The sequence below is a fragment of the Palaemon carinicauda genome, unplaced genomic scaffold (genome assembly GCF_036898095.1).
Source record: "Palaemon carinicauda isolate YSFRI2023 unplaced genomic scaffold, ASM3689809v2 scaffold286, whole genome shotgun sequence".
In the NCBI taxonomy this organism is placed as follows: domain Eukaryota; kingdom Metazoa; phylum Arthropoda; class Malacostraca; order Decapoda; family Palaemonidae; genus Palaemon; species Palaemon carinicauda.
In genome coordinates this window covers 115323-133575 of record NW_027170519.1, presented here as the reverse complement: position 1 = coordinate 133575, position 18253 = coordinate 115323, and the positions used below count along the sequence as shown (strand labels likewise).

Below are 18253 nucleotides of genomic sequence, written 5' to 3'. Positions count from 1 at the left end.
GTTAGCTGGAATGAGATCCAGTGGGTGCGTTATGGCACTAAAAAGAAGAAGTCGTCGAAACGTTCGCCCAGGAAGTCTAGCATCTCTTCGCCGTTACCGTCGCCCAGTGGATGGTCCGACGGGGCTTCTGTCTCGCCTTCCCCTATCCAGAGTAGGGGACGAGGTAAGTCCGTTGCAGGGAAAGGGCCGAGGGCCCTTCCCCAGGAGTCTAATGTGTATGAAGTAGGGGTTGCTGGGACTTCTCAGGCTAGTGGGGAGCCTGATAGTGCTGTGTCTGGGGGTTCTGGAGACACTGCCCTTGTGCTTGGGGGGCACGTCTCCTCCGACTACCCCTTGTGGAGTAGCAATGTTGTGCCTGTTTCTTCGCCCGCTTCGTGGGCCTGTGTTTCAGGTACTTCAGCGGCTGGTGACGCCCAGGAGAAGTTGGACTCTACGGTAAGTGAGCCCTTCGGGTGGAGGCTCCCTAAAACGGCAGGTAGGTCCCCAATGCGGATGGAAGAGGGCCTGGATACCTGGTTCCCTAGTGTAGTGCGTCCAACCTCTTTTCCAGCTCCTCTGTCGACGGTTCCGGATTCTTTCCTACAACCCTCGACCTCTGGAACTCAGCAGGTCGCGAAGCCCTCCGTAGCCCCCGCTCCCGCCCGTCGATCGGGTTGTACAGTATCGTCGGGCTCTTCAGATGGTGGTTCTTCGATCTCTTCAGAAGGTGGAGCGAGGACGAGGCGCCGGCGACGGAGGGAGCGGTCCAGGAGCAGGCGTTCCGGCTCAAGGTCCCACTCGAGATTCAGTAGAAAACGGTCCCGGTCTCCACGGAGGAGGTACAGGAAGAGTAGGTCCCCCGATGGTGATTGGGTCTTCGTTCCCCGTAGAGGTGATTTGCAGCGTTCCCCTGACTGACGGTCCAGGGATTATTCGCTGCGAAGGCCATCTTCCAGCCGCAGATATGACCCTCGCAGGGAGCAATGCGAGAAGGCCTCTTCAGGCAGGCGTAAGTCCGCGAAGCTCCCGGCTCACCCCGCCCAGCGGGGGGAGCCGTGCTTCCGTACGGGCAGCCAGGGCGAGTCAGCACAGCTGGCTCGGCCCTTGGACCCTCCGTCGGGTCAGCCCACGGGATCCGCGTCCTCGTCCTCCAGAGAGATTACACGGACGGTAGTCGTCGGCGGCACGGCGATGCCCGTCCTGGCCCCCAACCCTGGTGCGGAGGTTCCCGTCGGGGCAGACCGCTACCACCGTAGGGGAGTCCCTGTTGATCCAGAGCCGAAGCGCCCGGTAGGAGTGCCCGGTGACCCGGCTCCTCGGGATCAGGCGGAAGGTACTGCTGACAGCAGAGAAGGTTCCCCGACCGAGGACTCAGCGTATCGGAAAGTAATAGGCCTGATACGAAGGCATCATCGGATTGAGGAACCTGTTCCAACCGACGAGGACTTCTGGAGGTCCAGCCTGAGTCGGTTGATGGAGGCACCCGTCCAGCAGAAAACCTCCCTGGCCCTGCCTGTGGCCAGAGATCTAGTCCTGGGATGGGCTCATGTTGATAAAGTTGTGGCAGGCAATGCCGAAGCTCCCAAAACACAGAGCTCCTCGATGTTGCTACAGGGACTCAGGTCCCAGAATAGGTTCTATGTGCCAGAAGGACAGCGGCCGGGAGCCTGCAAAGTGGAGCCTTCCCTCGAAGTTCTGGGACAGGGTGCCCCGGAAGACAGAGCCTCCTCGGCCCCGATTTTCTTTTCGCAGTCGGAGGCAGCGATGATGGAGGAGATGTCGAAAGACTTGGTGCACGTCTCCTCTTGGTTGGACTGGTGGGCCTCCACTCTAGTAGGGGTACAAGCCACCTATGACTTGACAGACCCGGAGCAACAGAACCTACTGAAGGAGCTTATCATCTCCGGGGGCAAGACTCTGAAGTTCCTTACATATCAGTCCCTTGCCCTTTCAGCGAACTGGGTTCTGCGCAAGAGGGATACTATCCTGGCGAAGCTTTCCCGGAAGATCCTGGACAGGGAGGCGAGGGCCATGAGGAGCCTTCCTGTGTGGGGTGACTCCTTGTTCCCCTTGAAACAGCGAGAGGAGATAATGGAGAAGGTAGCTAAACGGAAGGAAGTGAGCGCTCCCAGACCTCAACCGGTAAGGAGGCCCCCCTACAAGAGGTCAGCATCAGACGGGCCCTCTACTTCTCAGGCCCCTCCTAGCCTGACGAGGAGAGAAGCCCCTTCTTCCTCGTGGGCTTCAGCGCCACAGCCCCCCCGTAGAGGAGCTCCAGCAGCGTCTGCCTCTTTTAGAACAGGGTATTCTGCTTCCAGGAGAGGCCGTTCAGGCCGCTCCTCCAGGAGGAGGTAGAGTGGGAGGCCCCCTACTCCTGCCCAAGCCTCAGGTTGGGGGATGCCTCAGACGACATTGGCAAGCATGGAAGGCTCACGGAGCGGAACCCTGGACAGTATCCGTACTGAAGGAAGGGTACAGGCTCCCGTTCTTAACGGAACCTCCACCTTTGATTCCGGCCAGCCTGACGGAGTGGCTGGCACCCAAGGATCCGTTGAAGAGGGCGGCCCTTCAAGAAGAGGTGTCCACTATGTTGGAGAAGGGCGCCATGGAAGAGGTCCTACACCCGGGACCAGGTTTCTACAGCCGACTATTCCTGGTAGAAAAGGCGACGGGGGGATGGAGACCGGTGATAGACCTGTCAGCTCTCAACAAGTTTGTTTGCAAGACGTATTTCAAAATGGACACTCCGAAGTCGGTCTTGCAGTCCTTAAGGGAGAAAGACTACATGATGACCATAGACCTCAAGGACGCATACTTTCAAATCCCGGTCCACCCCTCAAGCCGAAAGTTTCTCCGAGTGAAATGGGGTGCCCAGATCCTGCAATTCAAGACCCTCTGCTTCGGGTTGTCAACTGCTCCCCAGGTATTCACGAGAGTCTTCACGACGGTCTCGGTGTGGGCTCACAAGCGGGGTATTCGCCTCATCCGGTACCTGGACGACTGGTTGCTCCTTTCCTCCTCAGAGGACGTTTTGAAGGAGCAAGGTGTAAAGCTTCTCAATTTTGCAAGGATCTGGGTATCATGATCAACCCAGAAAAATCGAACCTGTCTCCCTCCACCAGGATGACCTACTTGGGGATGGCGCTGGATTCCCGACTAGTGAAGGCCTTTCCGTCAGAGGAATGGGTAAGCAATCTAATAAAGATCCTTCTGCCTTTCCTTTCGGGACAACCCAGGAGAGCCAAGGACTGGCAAAGGCTAATAGGTCATCTGGTGTCATTGGAGAAACTGGTTCCCCAGGGGAGACTCAGGCTCAGGAGCATCCAATGGAACCTGAAGGGCTCCTGAAACCAACTGGACTCTCCCCAAAAATTAATCCCAGTTCTGCCAAACACAAGACCCTCCCTGAAGTGGTGGCAGTGCCAGTCGAATACGCTCAAGGGGATGCCCTTCGCGACAGAGCCTCGCGAGATGCTCCTTTTCACAGACGCCTCCAACGAGGGATGGGGAGCACATCTCCTCAACGAGACGGCGAGAGGAACCTGGACGGACGTGGAGAAAGGCCTACACATCAATGTCCTAGAGTTGAAGGCAGTCCAAAAGGCTTGTCTGCAGTTCATCGAACTACTAAGGGGAAACACTGTGGCGTTGATGTGCGACAACGCCACAGTAGTCGCGTACATAAAGAAGCAAGGAGGCCTCAAGTCACGGGAGTTGTGCGATCTCGCCCTAGAGATCCTGGATTGGGCGGAGGCGAACCAGATAGTGTTATTGGCAAGGTTCATCCCCGGGAAAAAGAACATCCTAGCCGACGGTCTCAGCAGGATGGGTCAGATAGTGAGAACAGAGTGGTCCCTCCTCCCAGAAGTAGCCAGGCTCATCATTCAACGGTGGGGTTCCCCAGTGATGGACCTCTTTGCAACCAGGCTGAACGCACAACTCCCCGTGTTTTGTTCTCCTGTCCCAGACCCAAAGGCAGCCTTGGTGGATGCCTTTCAGCACAAATGGGACAACCTAGACGTGTACACTTTTCCCCCCTTCACGTTGATCAGGCAAGTGCTCAACAGAGTAAGGGCTGCCCGAAACTTAAGGATGACTTTGGTAGCGGCCTGGTGGCCGGAGAGAGAGTGGTTCGCGGATCTAAAAGACCTGGCATGCCTTCCTCCATGGCCACTCCCCGACAGGCCAGATCTTCTACAACAACCACACTTTCTCAGGTTCCACGACAACCCACAGTCTCTACGCCTTCATGCCTGGAGACTATCGAGCGACTCCTGAGGAAGGAAGGATATTCGTCAGGAACTGGTAAGAAGATGTCGCTTTATCTGAGAAGGTCGTCGGCAGCGGTCTACCAAGCGAAATGGGCCTCTTTTACGAAGTGGTGTGCTTCAAAGAACATCAAGCCCCTCAAAGCCTCAGTCCCAGATATCGCAGACTTTTTAGTATATCTCAGAGACAAGGCAGGGATGTCAATCCCAGCTATAAAACGAGTACGGGCAGCCTTGGGTCAAATCTTCCTTCTGAAGGGCATCGACCTCGGCTCCTCTAGACACATCTCTATGCTTATCAGGAGCTTTGAACAGACCTGCCCTCCTCAAACTGTTAGGGTGCCTCAGTGGGACTTGGGCTAGGGTTCTGAAGATGTTAAGTAGCCCCCCGTTCGAACCGATGAAAGATATTGTAGACAGGGATCTCACTCTCAAGACGGTCTATTTGTTGGCCTTGGCCTCTGCGAAAAGAGTAGGAGAGATCCATGGGCTGTCTTACGACGTCTCTCATTCGAAGGGGTGGAGAGAAATCTCCCTCAAGTTCGTCCCTTCTTTCGTGGCAAAAACCCAGAATCCAGCAGTCTGGGATCCTAAGTTCGAGGGGTTCTCACTGCCAGCCATTCCTAAGACTGGGAATCCAGAGGATTTGAGGTTGTGCCCTGTCCGTGCCGTTAGGAAGTACCTTGAGAGGACTGCACATCGAGTCTTTTCGTCTCCACGGGTGTTACGAAGAAACAGGTATCGAAGAGTACCATATCCTTTTGGTTGAGACAAGTTATTGCCAGGTCCAATAAGGAGGAGGGACTGGCCCTGCCAGGAACTCCTAGGCCCCATGACATTAGAGGACTAAGCACTTCCTTAGCCTTTGAGAAGAACATGGCAATGGGCCAGATCCTTCGGGCGGGCACCTGGTCGAACCAGTCGACCTTTACTGCCCATTATCTCAAGGATTACTCAAGGAGGTCTTTGGACGGGTTTTCCATTGGGACAGTCATCTCCGCGCTCCAAGCGATTTAACGGTGAAGCCCCAGGTGCAATCGTGGATAGCAAAACCAGGAGACACAGGTTCGTTCCTTTTCACCCTAATCCCCGTTTTCCTATCCCTACCGGAGATAACCACACATATGTAACCGATGAAGAACACGTCTCTGCAACTTTGTCACTGGACTCAGCATCAGAAAATGTTTTAAAGGGTGAGTACTTAGACACTAACGTGAGCTCTTTGTGTAGTTTGCCCTACCGTTCCTTTCCCAGTTTTTATTTTATAGAGCCTAGTTCATATCTAGGTTACTTGTCGTCCGCTTAGCTGGCTCTGAAGGTCAGGAAGACACTCCCACCTCCCAAAGTGTAAGTCTCCTAAGAAAGTAGTTCGAGGTAAGTATCTGTGTTGGAACAAATAAAAAATTTTAAGTAATTTTTATTTTTCCTAACATACTTACCGAGAACTACTTTCGGGTAATGGCCCTCCCTACCTTCCCCGAGTGCCTTTCTGCCCTTGCAGGGACTTTTTGCACCATCCGAGGAACTTACTGACTAGCGGGACCCAAGCTAACGCCGACCTAACTCAGGTCTACCCTCAGGGCACGTTCTCCTTACTCCTGGGTTAGTCCTCCATAGAAAACGGACGTAGGGTATACTACACAAAACTCTGGTCGGTTGAGAGGAGATTACAGGTAACTCCTAAGGAAGTAGTTCTCGGTAAGTATGTTAGGAAAAATAAAAATTACTTGAAATTTTTGATTTTTCAAATTGCTCTAATAGCCTTAATTTTCGTCATAGAGAGGTCAGGTTGGTCCCATTCTCTTGGAAAATGCCTGAAGTTTCTAAAAAAAATTATCAAAAATATAAAAAAAAAATTTTTATAGCATTTTTTTGCAAGGACGTACCGGTACATCCATGGGGTAAAGGGATGGCTTTTGTGAAACGTACCAGTACGTCCTTTGTGGGTAAAAGGGTTAACCCTTCTACCCCGAGGCTATTTGGAACTTTCCAACCCTTAACCCCCAGGCGTCTTTTTTTTTTTTCAAGCACATTTTGCAATATATATTTTTTAAATTGCTCTAATAGCCTTAATTTTTGTCATAGAGAGGTCAGGTTGGTCTCATTCTTTTGGAAAATGCCTGAAGTTTCTCATAAAGTTATCGAAAATGTGCCAAAAGAAATTTAAATAGCAGTTTTATGAATAGAACTTACCTGGCAGTTATATATACATAGCTAATTATCTCTATTTCGGCAGAATTTTTCTAAAACTAGGCAACCGCCTTGTGATGGTTGGGTGGTAACACCCGTTAAAGGGTGGTAGGAGGAATCATTCCCGTTTTCTGTTCTTCAGTTCATCTCTGCCGGCCGGATCGATAACACGTTGGTCCGTCATTAAGAGTTTTTCTTCGCTTTCCCTGCTCGGTGTACCAGTCTGCTTTTTTGGTGAAGTACTCTGATTTGGGGTTTTGGCGATCGTTGTATTTTGTTTTCTCTTAGCTTTTTTTTTTTGCTGTTTTTCATTATGAGTGAAAAGAGTCATTACCGTATCTGTGCGAATGAGGAATGTAAGGTGAGACTACCCAAAATGGCGGTTGATCCTCACACTGTTTGTTCTCTTTGTAGGGGTTTTGTTTGTGCCCTTGATAATAGGTGCGGGGAATGTAAGGTTTTGGATGAGAAAGATTGGTTAATTATGAAGCGCTATGTGCGTAAGCTAGAGCTCGATAGAGTTAGGAGAGCTTCTAGGTCTAAGTCTAAGTCTGTTAGTGGTAAGGAAGACGAACTTAGCGTAGATTTATCTATTGATCCTATTATTGATTCCTCTTTGGAAGTTGATCCTTCCCTTGAGGTAGTAACTCCTGCACCTCCTACAGGTTCCGTATCTACGGATGACCCTCGGTACGCTAGCCTGGCGGCCGAGTTGAAGGCCATTAAAGAACAGCTGGAGGCCTTTAAAGGTAAGGAAAGTGAAAGTGCTTGTGTTAGTGCAGTGGAGGTGGCGACCGACCGAATCTGTCATACCCCTAGGCCTAGACCTCTACCAAGCTCCCAGGACCAAGGGAGAAGGTACGTCGATGACCGAAAGGGGGTGAGAGGTACGTACCCTCGGTCAGCCGTCGCCTCAGACAGTCCTGTTGTCTATTCCCAGGCTGCTCTTGACCGTCACGGGAAAGACGAGTCGGATGTGTTGTTTTCTTCTCCGAATTCGTCCAGACGTAAATGGAAGTATGAAGCTTCAAGACCTACTAAGAGGAGATGGAACCGCGACGAACGGTCTCGTTCTTTCTCTCCCGGTTCTAGCAGTTATGAACCTTGTCCGTCGGAGGATGATTTCGACTCCGTGCCTGTGAAAAGGACGAAGCCTGCTGCCGAAGATACGAGTGTTATTCGTCAGCCCCCCCCTTCGGATCCGCAAGACCCAGCTGATGTTGCTAAATCCTTTATGTCTGTCATGCAGGAACAACTTTTGACTTTAGTACAAGCCTTTAGCCGCCCTCACGCCCAGTCTGACAGACGTAAAGACGACTCGTTGCCGATTAAGAAGTCTGCTTCTAAGAGAGAACGGAGTTCTTCTTTAAAGAGAACTTCTCCCTCTCTACTCCAGGATGAGGAATGTGTGCTTGCGCCAGGCGATACTTCTTCGCGATATCAGGGCGATACGTTTTCTCGTTCTCGATACCGGGACGATACCTTATCGAACAAAGCTGCTTCTCGTTCTCGATACCAAGACGATACCGCCTCCCGTTCGCTTCGACACGACGATACCTCCTCTCGTTCGCTTCGCCACGACGATACCTCCTCTCGTTCGCTTCGCCACGACGATACCTCCTCTCGTTCACGACGCCACGACGATACCGACCCTAGTTCTCGACGCCACGACGATACCGCCTCTCGTTCACGACGCCACGACGATACCGCCTCTCATTCTCGCCGCCACGACGATACCGCCTCTCATTCTCGCCGCCATGACGATACCGCCTCTCGCTCTCGACGACAGAACGACTCTGCCTCTCGTTCTCGGTCCCAGGGCGATACCACCCTGCCTCTTCGGGACGATACTGCCTCTCGTTCCAAGGATTCTTCTAGCGCGGGACTCCAGGATGCAACCCGTCTTTTGCAGGATGATGCCTTTGATTTGCCCTTGTCGGGTTCTAAGGATTCTTCTCTTTCGAAGGATATTGCAGATGTGGATCAGGCCCTCGAGGATGTTTCTGATGACGATGATAATCCTGCCGATGCTGTGGGAGATTACAAAGTTCTCTCTCGCTCCCCTCTTGAACTTTTTGGAGAGGAATTCCAACCTGCTGCCCCTCAATCTCCTCAGTCCCAATTTAACAGAAAGAAGGCCAAGAAACAGTCGGCCTTCATCAAGATGAAGCTGTCTATCTCCGCAAAGAAGGCTCTCACGAAGATTGATGACTGGATGATGGAGCGGAGACAAACAGTTAAGACTTCCTTCTCGTTTCCACCAGCTCGTCTTGCTTCAAGAGCGGGTATGTGGTATGCAACTGGAGAACCTTTGGGTCTGGGAGTGCCTTCCTCCTCCAAGGGTGACTTCTCTGGTTTAGTGGACTCTGCTAGAAGGCATGCTCTCAACTCAGCCAAGGTCATGTGGTCAATGTCGGAGCTGGATCATCTCGTCAAAGGTATTTTTAGAGCCTTTGAGGTTTTTAGTTTCCTAGACTGGTCGCTTGGGACTCTCGCAAGGAAAACTGAACAGATGGATGGATCTAGGGACCTTACGAGCATTATGTCCTGTATGGATAAGGCCCTCAGAGATGGGGCGAATGAGTTGGCTGCTCTGTTCTCAGCTGGGGTCCTAAAGAAGAGAGCTCTGCTTTGCTCTTTTGCTTCTAGGTCTGTTACCAATGCTCAAAAGTCTGAGCTTCTTTACGCCCCCCTCTCTCAACATCTTTTTCCCGAGTCTCTGGTTAATGACATTACGCGTTCTCTGGCCCAAAAAGCCACCCAAGACCTTTTATCTCGTTCTGCTCGTAAGCCCTTTGCAGCCCCTCCTTCTTCTTTGAAACGGGAGGAAAGGAGATTCCAGCAGCCCTTTCGGGGCAGGACTACTTCAAGATCAGATTTTAGAGGGAGAAGGCAAGATTCAGGACCAAGATCTACCAGGGGTTCTTTCAGACCTCGCTCCAGGAAATGAAGTTCGTCTCCTCCAGACGGTAGGCGCAAGACTGTCAGGTTTTTGGCAGTCCTGGAAGAGGAGAGGGGCGGACACCTGGTCCCTCTCAGTCATCAAGGAAGGATACAAGATCCCCTTTCTGAAAAAACCTCCTCTCGCAGATGCTCCGCTGGCCTTAGTAGCCCGGTACTCAGATCCTGGGAAACAGAAGGCTCTAGTAGACCTTGTCAACCAAATGCTAGACAAGGGGGCGATAGAACCGGTTCGGGATCTAGTCTCCCCAGGCTTTTACAATCGCCTGTTTCTGGTCCCCAAGAACTCGGGCGGATGGAGACCCGTCCTGGATGTCAGCGCGCTCAACGTATTTGTGGAGAAGACAAAGTTCTCCATGGAGACGACTCAGTCGGTGCTGGCGTCAGTACGTCCAGGGGACTGGATGGTGTCCCTCGACTTGCAGGACGCATTTTTCCATGTCCCCATCCATCCGACTTCGAGGAAGTACCTGAGGTTTGTAATGGAGGGCAAGTGCTTCCAATTCAGAGCTCTTTGCTTCGGTCTCAGCACGGCTCCTCAAGTCTTCACCAGGGTAATGGCGAATGTGTCAGGTTGGCTGCATCAGGAAGGGATAAGGATATCCTTCTATCTGGACGATTGGCTGATTCGTTCACGATCGAGGGAGAAATGTCTGGAGGATTTACGGAAGACTTTTATGATGGCTCAGGATCTAGGCCTGGTCATCAACAGGGAGAAGTCTCAGATCAGACCGAATCAGACTATTCTCTATTTGGGGATAGTTCTGAATTCAGTTCTTTTTCGGGCTTCTCCCTCTCAGGAAAGACAGGCCAAGTGTCTCGTAAAAGTCAGAACTTTCCTGGACAAGAAGAGATGCACAGCGAAGGAGTGGATGAGTTTGCTGGGGACTCTGTCCTCCCTCGAACTGTTTGTCTCTCTGGGGAGACTCCACCTAAGGCCTCTTCAGCACTTTCTTTCGAAGACATGGAACAGAAAGATGCAGGAAGACTCCTTTTCCTTCCCCATTCCAATAGAAGTCAAGACTCTTCTGAAGTGGTGGCTGGACCCAACCTTGTTAGGGGAAGGGATCTCCTTACACAAGAAGAACCCAGACCTAGTGTTGTTTTCAGACGCATCAGAGTCAGGCTGGGGGGCAACACTAGGAAGCAAGGAGGTCTCAGGCTATTGGGAAGGAATTCAGCTGGGATGGCACATCAACAACAAGGAGCTGATGGCCATTTTTTCTGGGGCTAAAGGCCTTCAAGGACTTGGTGTCTGGGAAGATTGTGGAGGTCAACTCAGACAACACCACAGCTCTTGCTTACATCAGGAAGCAAGGAGGGACTCACTCTCTGTCTCTCTTCGAGACAGCAAGAGAGCTCCTTCTTTGGGCGAAGGAGAACAGGATAAGCCTGCTGACGAGGTTTGTTCAGGGACAGAAGAATGTGAGGGCGGACATGCTCAGCAGGAAAGGGCAGGTCCTTCCCACAGAATGGACCCTCAACCAACAGGTCTGTCAGAGTCTCTGGAGGCTGTGGGGGAGACCCCTCATCGATCTTTTCGCCTCCAATTTATCCAAGAGGATCCCCATCTATTGCTCCCTAGTTCCGGACAGAGAGGCAATAGCAGTAGACGCCTTTTTGATGGATTGGACGGGGATGGACACTTATGCTTTTCCCCCGTTCAAGATCATCAATCTGGTAGTCAGGAAATTCGCCCTCCTCGATTCGGGACGGATGATCCTGATAGCTCCGTTCTGGCCGATGAGGGAATGGTTCACGGAGGTGGTGGACTTGTTGATGGACTTTCCAAGAAGCCTCCCTGCAAGTCCAAATCTGCTCAGACAACCCCACTTCGAGAGATATCATCAAAACCCCCTCGCTCTCAATCTGACTGCCTTCAGACTATCGAGAAGCTCGTCAGATCGAGAGGCTTTTCAGCGCAAGCTGCGAAAGCTATCGCCAGAGCGAGGAGGGTCTCTTCGCAGAGGGTCTACCAGTCCAAGTGGGAGACTTTTAGGGCTTGGTGTAGGAAGCACAAGATTTCCTCATCCACTACCTCTGTGAGCCAGATTGCGGATTTCTTGTTGTACCTCAGACAGGACGCTAAGCTAGCTGTGTCCACTATCAAAGGGTACAAAAGTATGCTCTCTTCCGTCTGTCGGCATAGAGGCTTGGACTTGTCTCGCGACAAGGACTTACATGACCTCTTGAAGTCTTTTGAGACGACCAAGCAGACCCAGTTAAAGCCCCCTTCTTGGAACCTTGATGTAGTTCTTAAATTTCTGTGCACCAAGAGATTTGAGCCCATCTCACAGGCTCCCCTTAGGGAGGTTACCAAGAAGACCCTCTTTCTTTTGGCCTTAGCAACAGCTAAAAGAGTTAGTGAAGTCCATGCAATTGAAAAACAGGTAGGCTTCAATCTGAATGGGGCAGTTTGTGCCTTGAGATTAGACTTTCTCGCTAAGAACGAGAACCCTTCTAAGCCCTGGCCGAGGACCTTTGAGGTTCCTAACTTGACCAACCTAGTGGGTCAAGAGCAAGAGAGGCTGCTCTGTCCAGTACGAGCCCTCAAGACCTACTTGTCTCGCACAAAAAGTGTGAGAGGCTCTTCTAGCTCCCTGTGGTGTTCTGTGAAAGATCCTCAAAAGCCCCTTTCCAAGAACGCTTTATCCTTTTTCCTGAGGGAAGTGATAAGAGAAGCGCATCTCTTGTGTGAGGAGGAACACTTCGGACTTTTAAAAGTGCAAGCCCACGAAGTGAGGGCCATTGCGACCTCGCTTGCTTACCGCAAGAACATGTCGCTCCGTCAAATTATGGATGCGACATTCTGGAGGAGCAACTCTGTGTTCGCCTCTCATTACCTCAGAGAGGTGAGGGTGGATTATGAGAAATGTTATACCTTGGGACCATACGTAGCTACGGCTTCTGTATTAGGCAAAGGAGTTACTACCTCCCCTCAACCTTAGTTTTGTTTACTTGTACATAGGTTGGTGTATTTTTTATTGGTTGTCTGAGGGCTTCGACTTGTGTACAGTCACCTCAGTCTAGTTAGATTATTTTTATCTACTTTGCAAATGTTAGGTGGTGGGTTTGGTAAAGTTGCGGTTTTTTTTTTTTTATTTTGGGCAATAGGTAGTCCTGAAGTCTAGTCAGATTGTTGGTCTCACCCCGTTGACAGACTCGATTGAGTGTTTTTCAGCACTGCAGGTCACATCCTGGCTGACACTCCTAAGGGAAAGCGACTCAAGAGGCAGGAACCTTTGAAGTCAGCTACCTTAGCAGGTAAGGAATCAAGGTGTTTATTTATCCTACAACTTTTTTGGTTTTTTCCCCAACGATGTTACTGTCTATCACCCTCCTCCAAGTGTGTTAATCAGCTATGTATGTATAACTGCCAGGTAAGTTCTATTCATAAAAATGGAGTTTTTATGATAAAACAAAGTTTTGTGAATACTTACCTGGCAGTTATATATACATTCGAAGGCCCACCCACCTCCCCTCAGGAGACAGGTCGGGCATAGATGAACTGAAGAACAGAAAACGGGAATGATTCCTCCTACCACCCTTTAACGGGTGTTACCACCCAACCACCACAAGGCGGTTGCCTAGTTTTAGAAAAATTCTGCCGAAATAGAGATAATTAGCTATGTATATATAACTGCCAGGTAAGTATTCACAAAACTTTGTTTTATCATAAAAACTCCATTTTTTTTTGCAAGGACGTACCAGTACGTCCATGGGGGTTGTGAAACGTACCAGTACGTCCATTGGGGATAAAAGGGTTAACACAGTAAGCAAAACAACATTTGTAATAACCTGATATTTATTTCATAGGAAACCCGACTATTTGTTAACTTTTGTAGCTGGAAATTATAGACATGGGATTTAGGTTAGGTCTACCTTAGGCCAAAATAAAAAAGTTAACTCTCAAACAATTTGACTTGCAATAAGCTTATCGGACCAATTAACCATTTTCCCCCAAGGTAAGGTTAAATTTTGAGCACATTTTGCTATATATTTTTTTAAAGTTGCTCTAACAGCCTTAGTTTTTGTCGTAGAGAGGTCAGGTTGGTCTCATTCTTTTGGAAAATGCCTGAAGTTTCGCATAAAGTTATCAAAAAACATGTAAATAACAGTGTTTTGCAAGAACGTACCTGTACGTCCTTTGGGGGCGAAAGGGTTAAGTTTGTAAGCTGAGGACCTTCTGTACTTGTTTTGATGTTTAGCAATTCAATAAATATAAAAAGAAACGGAAAATGCCACTAGAAAGCTGAATAGATAATCTTTATAAGTATATGAATAGTCCTCGGAGGGTTATCAAGCGAGTCCTGTTTACAGCATTGCTAGTAAGAAAATTACCTGTTAACCCTTTTACCCCAAATGGACGTACTAGTACGTTTCACAAAACTCTTCCCTTTACCCCCATGGACGTACCGGTACGTACTTGCAAAAAACGGCTAATCACATTTTTTTTGCATATTTTTGATAACTTTTTGAGAAACTTCAGGCATTTTCCAAAAGAATGAGACCAACCTGACCTCTATATGATGAAAATTAAGGCTGTTAGAGCAATTTGAAAAGAATATATCGCAAAATGTGCTTGAAAAAAAAAGACGCCTGGGGGTTAAGGGTTGGAAAGTTCCAAATAGCTTGGGGGTAAAAGGGTTGATTAAACAGTCTTTGCTGAGATCTTAAGAGTATAATCTCAGTAGTTTTGTAATTTCAAGGTTATCGCTTATATATCCTAACTTACTAGAAAAACTGATAAGAAATATTTCATATGTGGCTAATCTTTCACGGGAAAACTGGGGATTAAGTGTTTGAAATATAGTACTGTATAGTTTAAAAAACATACATTATATATAAATTTTTACTAGTAGGCTGGCTAACCTTAAAAATATAAAAACTTTACCTTTTGTTAGCTGACCACTAGTTTTAGCAGACAATGTTTTATATGTACAGTATGATGTTTGGTTGTGCGCTCTCTCTCTCTCTCTCTCTCTCTCTCTCTCTCCTCTCTCTCTCTCTCTCTCTCTCTCTCTCTCTCTCTCTCTCGTTTTATTTTAGATTTATATGTACAGTATGATGTTTGGTCTCTCTCTCTCTCTCTCTCTCTCTCTCTCTCTCTCTCTCTCTCTCTCTCTCGTTTTAACAAAGTTTTATACGTACAGTATGAAGTTTGGCTCTCTCTCTCTCTCTCTCTCTCTCTCTCTCTCTCTCTCTCTCTCTCTCTCTCTCGTTTTAACAAAGTTTTATACGTACAGTATGATGTTTGGCTCTCTCTCTCTCTCTCTCTCTCTCTCTCATCTCTCTCTCTCTCTCTCTCTCTCTCTCTCTCTCGTTTTAATTTAGTTTTATATGTACAGTATGATGTTTGGTTCTCTCTCTCTCTCTCTCTCTCTCTCTCTCTCTCTCTCTCTCTCTCTCTCTCTCTCTCTCTCTCTCTCTCTCTCTCTCTCTCGTTTTAACAAAGTTTTATACGTACAGTATGATGTTTGGCTCTCTCTCTCTCTCTCTCTCTCTCTCTCTCTCTCTCTCTCTCTCTCTCTCTCTCTCTCTCTCTCTCTCTCTCTCTCTCTCTCTCTCTCTCTCTCTTTCGTTTTAATTTAGTTTTATATGTACAGTATGATGTTTGGTTTCTCTCTCTCTCTCTCTCTCTCTCTCTCTCTCTCTCTCTCTCTCTCTCTCTCTCTCTCCCTCGTTTTAACAAAGTTTTATTCATACAGTAATGATGTTTGGAGCACCTTTACTGTACTTTTCTGTTGTTCCATGCTACTAAGATTTTTATATTGCATTTAGCAGTTCAGTTAGCTGATACTGCATACAGTACCAGTGTATGATTTTGTAATAATCGTGAATAGCTATTTGTAGTTCACATCTTTTCATCAGGTCTTAGAACCCTAAAGCATAACATAGCACTAAGTATTTTATTAACGTTACTGTTTTATTATGTAACTGAATATTTTCAAGCTGTACCATTTTTTTTCTACCGTATGCAATTGAATATTTTCAAGGAAATACCATTTTATGGTCTATTTTATTCAAGGAATTTCCATTTCATGGCCTCATTTATTCAAGAAAATAACATTTTATGGCCTAATTTAATCAAGGATTATCATTTTATGGCTAAATTAATTCAAGGAAATACCATTTTTATAGCCTAATTTATTCAAGTAAATATCATTTTATGGCCTAATTTAATCAAGGACTATCATTTTATGGCCTAATTTAATCAAGGACTATCATTTTATGGCCTAATTTAATCAAGGACTATCATTTTATGGCCTAATTTAATCAAGGACTATCATTTTATGGCCTAATTTAATCAAGGACTATCATTTTATGGCCTAATTTAATCAAGGACTATCATTTTATGGCCTAATTTAAGCAAGGACTATCATTTATGGGCTAATTTAATCAAGGACTATAATTTTATGGCCTAATTTAATCAAGGACTATCATTTTATGGGCTAATTTAATCAAGGACTATCATTTTATGGCCTAATTTAATTAAGGACTATCATTTTATGGCCTAATTTAATCAAGGACTATCATTTTATGGCCTAATTTAATCAAGGATTATCATTTTATGGCTAAATTAATTCAAGGAAATACCATTTTTATAGCCTAATTTATTCAAGAAAATATCATTTTATGGCCTAATTTAATTAAGGACTATCATTTTATGGCCAAATTAATTCAAGGAGATACAATTTCTATATTAGAATAATATTCTGATTCAGTGTCATTAACATCACTGTATCAATGTTTTGCATTAAAGTTATGGGTAAATATTGCTAGATATTGATATTAGTATTATCTTTGCTTAGAAGTGTTTATGTTTCCAGGTTATGACTGCTGTTGTGGGCAAGAAGCAAACCAGTAAGAGGTCAAGCGTTTCGAGCTCCAAACGGAGAATACACGTCCTATCTTTGTACAGATGATACTACACTTTATAGACCAGGAGGCAAGTTATTGCGTGAATTTTTTTTAGCCATTGTTGTATGTATAATGAGCAATTCTTAAAGTTGTGAAACATTCTTTTCTGGGCTCGACCTGTATAGTGTACTGAACAGAATTCTTATTAGTGTCTGTCTTAAATTGTTTGAATATTATACGATGTTAAAATGATGTTTTCTATAGCTTATTGTTTTATTTTATTCTCAATCTTTGATAAGAGGTCCTATTGTTGGACGTGGTCATTGAGATAAAGGGCATTTTGTTCCTTTGCGTTTATGAACCTTCCGTCCTTTAGAATAGGGATATGGCTTCAGAGTCGATGGAACAGCCATTAAATTGTTAGCGAGGTACTTGGTTATGACGGGTGTCGCGAGGGGTAACCCCTGCACACCTTTGTCTCACAGAATAGCCACTTGTGTTAAGCTGCTTTCAACTGTTGCATCTGAAGGGCCACCACATTTTTTAGCTGGTCTTGCCAGTTGGCTTAATTGTTTGTAACCTACCTGTACAAGCAGGAACCTACGTATTTGATTCTGTCCTACTGTAAGGTGATAGAAAGACACCTGGTGTTGCTTCAAAGTACTCTTGTGCTATTTGAGGACTCGACACCACCTTGCGTGTGATTTTGATTGATTGATTTAGAATTTTCAGGCATCCTGAGAATTGAAGGTTATTGATGCCCTGTGAGTGTGAAGCTATCTCATTAGGAGCAAATAGGAAATGTCAACTCTATTCTGCCTCACAAATAAGACTGTGGTCAGTACATACGTCTTCCATCACAAAGAAGAATTCCCAAGCCTAGATAGCCCTGTCAAGCCTGGGGCTGAAGGGTTGGTCAGAAGGTGTCTGACTACTTTTCCCACTAGCAAGTAGATTCTTTTCCTTGGGTTCTGAGGTGGGTGCTTAATAGTAGTGTGACACTCCCAGCTCCGTCACGGTACTTGGTGTACATCCCGTCTAAGGTAAGGCATTCGGCACAAGTCTCAAGGAGAGGTGGGACAACTGGCTCTTACAATTTCTCTCTCTCGGAGGATGCGTCAGCCAAAACCAAATGTCATGCTCTTTGGATTGAGCATTGGCACTCCTGACACTCTTTGGGCTGAGCACTAAAAACATCAAGGAGATTTCTTGCTGGTCCCAGAAGTTTCCCCTTTCGTCATCATCGTCATCATCGTCATCATCATCTCCTCCTAAGCCTATTGATGCAAAGGGCCTTGGTTAGATTTCGCCAGTCATCTCTATCTTGAGCTTTTAAATCCATACTTCAATATTCATCATCTACTTCAGGCTTCATAGTCCTCAGCCATATAGGCCTGGGTCTTCCAACTCTTCTAGTGCCTTGTGGAGCCCAGTTGAAAGTTTGGTGAAATATTTCTCTTGGGGTACATGTATAGGTCATAATTTTGAGGTACCACAAGGTGTGTTTTCTCTTGTATTCCAGTTATTTTGGAAAATTGGGAAAAAAATTGCGGTTATCTTTAAAGCTCTTCAGTCTGCTGTTTAAAAGCAGTTTGTTCTTATATACATACATACATATACCATGGCACTTCCCCCAATTTTGGGGGTAGCCGACATCAACAAAGAAATAAAAACAAAAAGGGGACCTCTACTCTCTACGTTCTTATATAGGGAAAATTTTTATTACTTATTCTGTATATTTCAGATTTCATTATCTCTCTTTCCCTTTCTCTTATGGGCCTGAGACAGATTTATATTGTTTTGCCTGTCACTCTTTCTTTTCAAAAAATAAAAATATATATGAAAGATCTTGTGTCACTGAATTTTCCAACATCAAGGGCTTGAGTTTATCAGTTTGAATACTTGAAGACTTATCACGTTATACATGTATTGAAGTTTATTTAGCTGCATGTATTGAATTTTTGTATACATGTATTGAAGTTTATTTTCTATTC

At 46.8% G+C, this 18253-nt stretch overlaps 1 protein-coding gene across 1 annotated transcript in view; it reads left to right on the top strand.

Annotated features, from left to right (window-relative positions):
• Positions 1-18253, top strand: part of LOC137636394 (arginine-glutamic acid dipeptide repeats protein-like) — a 116906-nt gene that overhangs the window by 16271 nt on the left and 82382 nt on the right. The window contains 2 exon segments of the mRNA XM_068368816.1: positions 16229-16258; positions 16260-16347. Of these exon segments, the coding sequence (XP_068224917.1) occupies positions 16229-16258; positions 16260-16347 (118 nt within the window).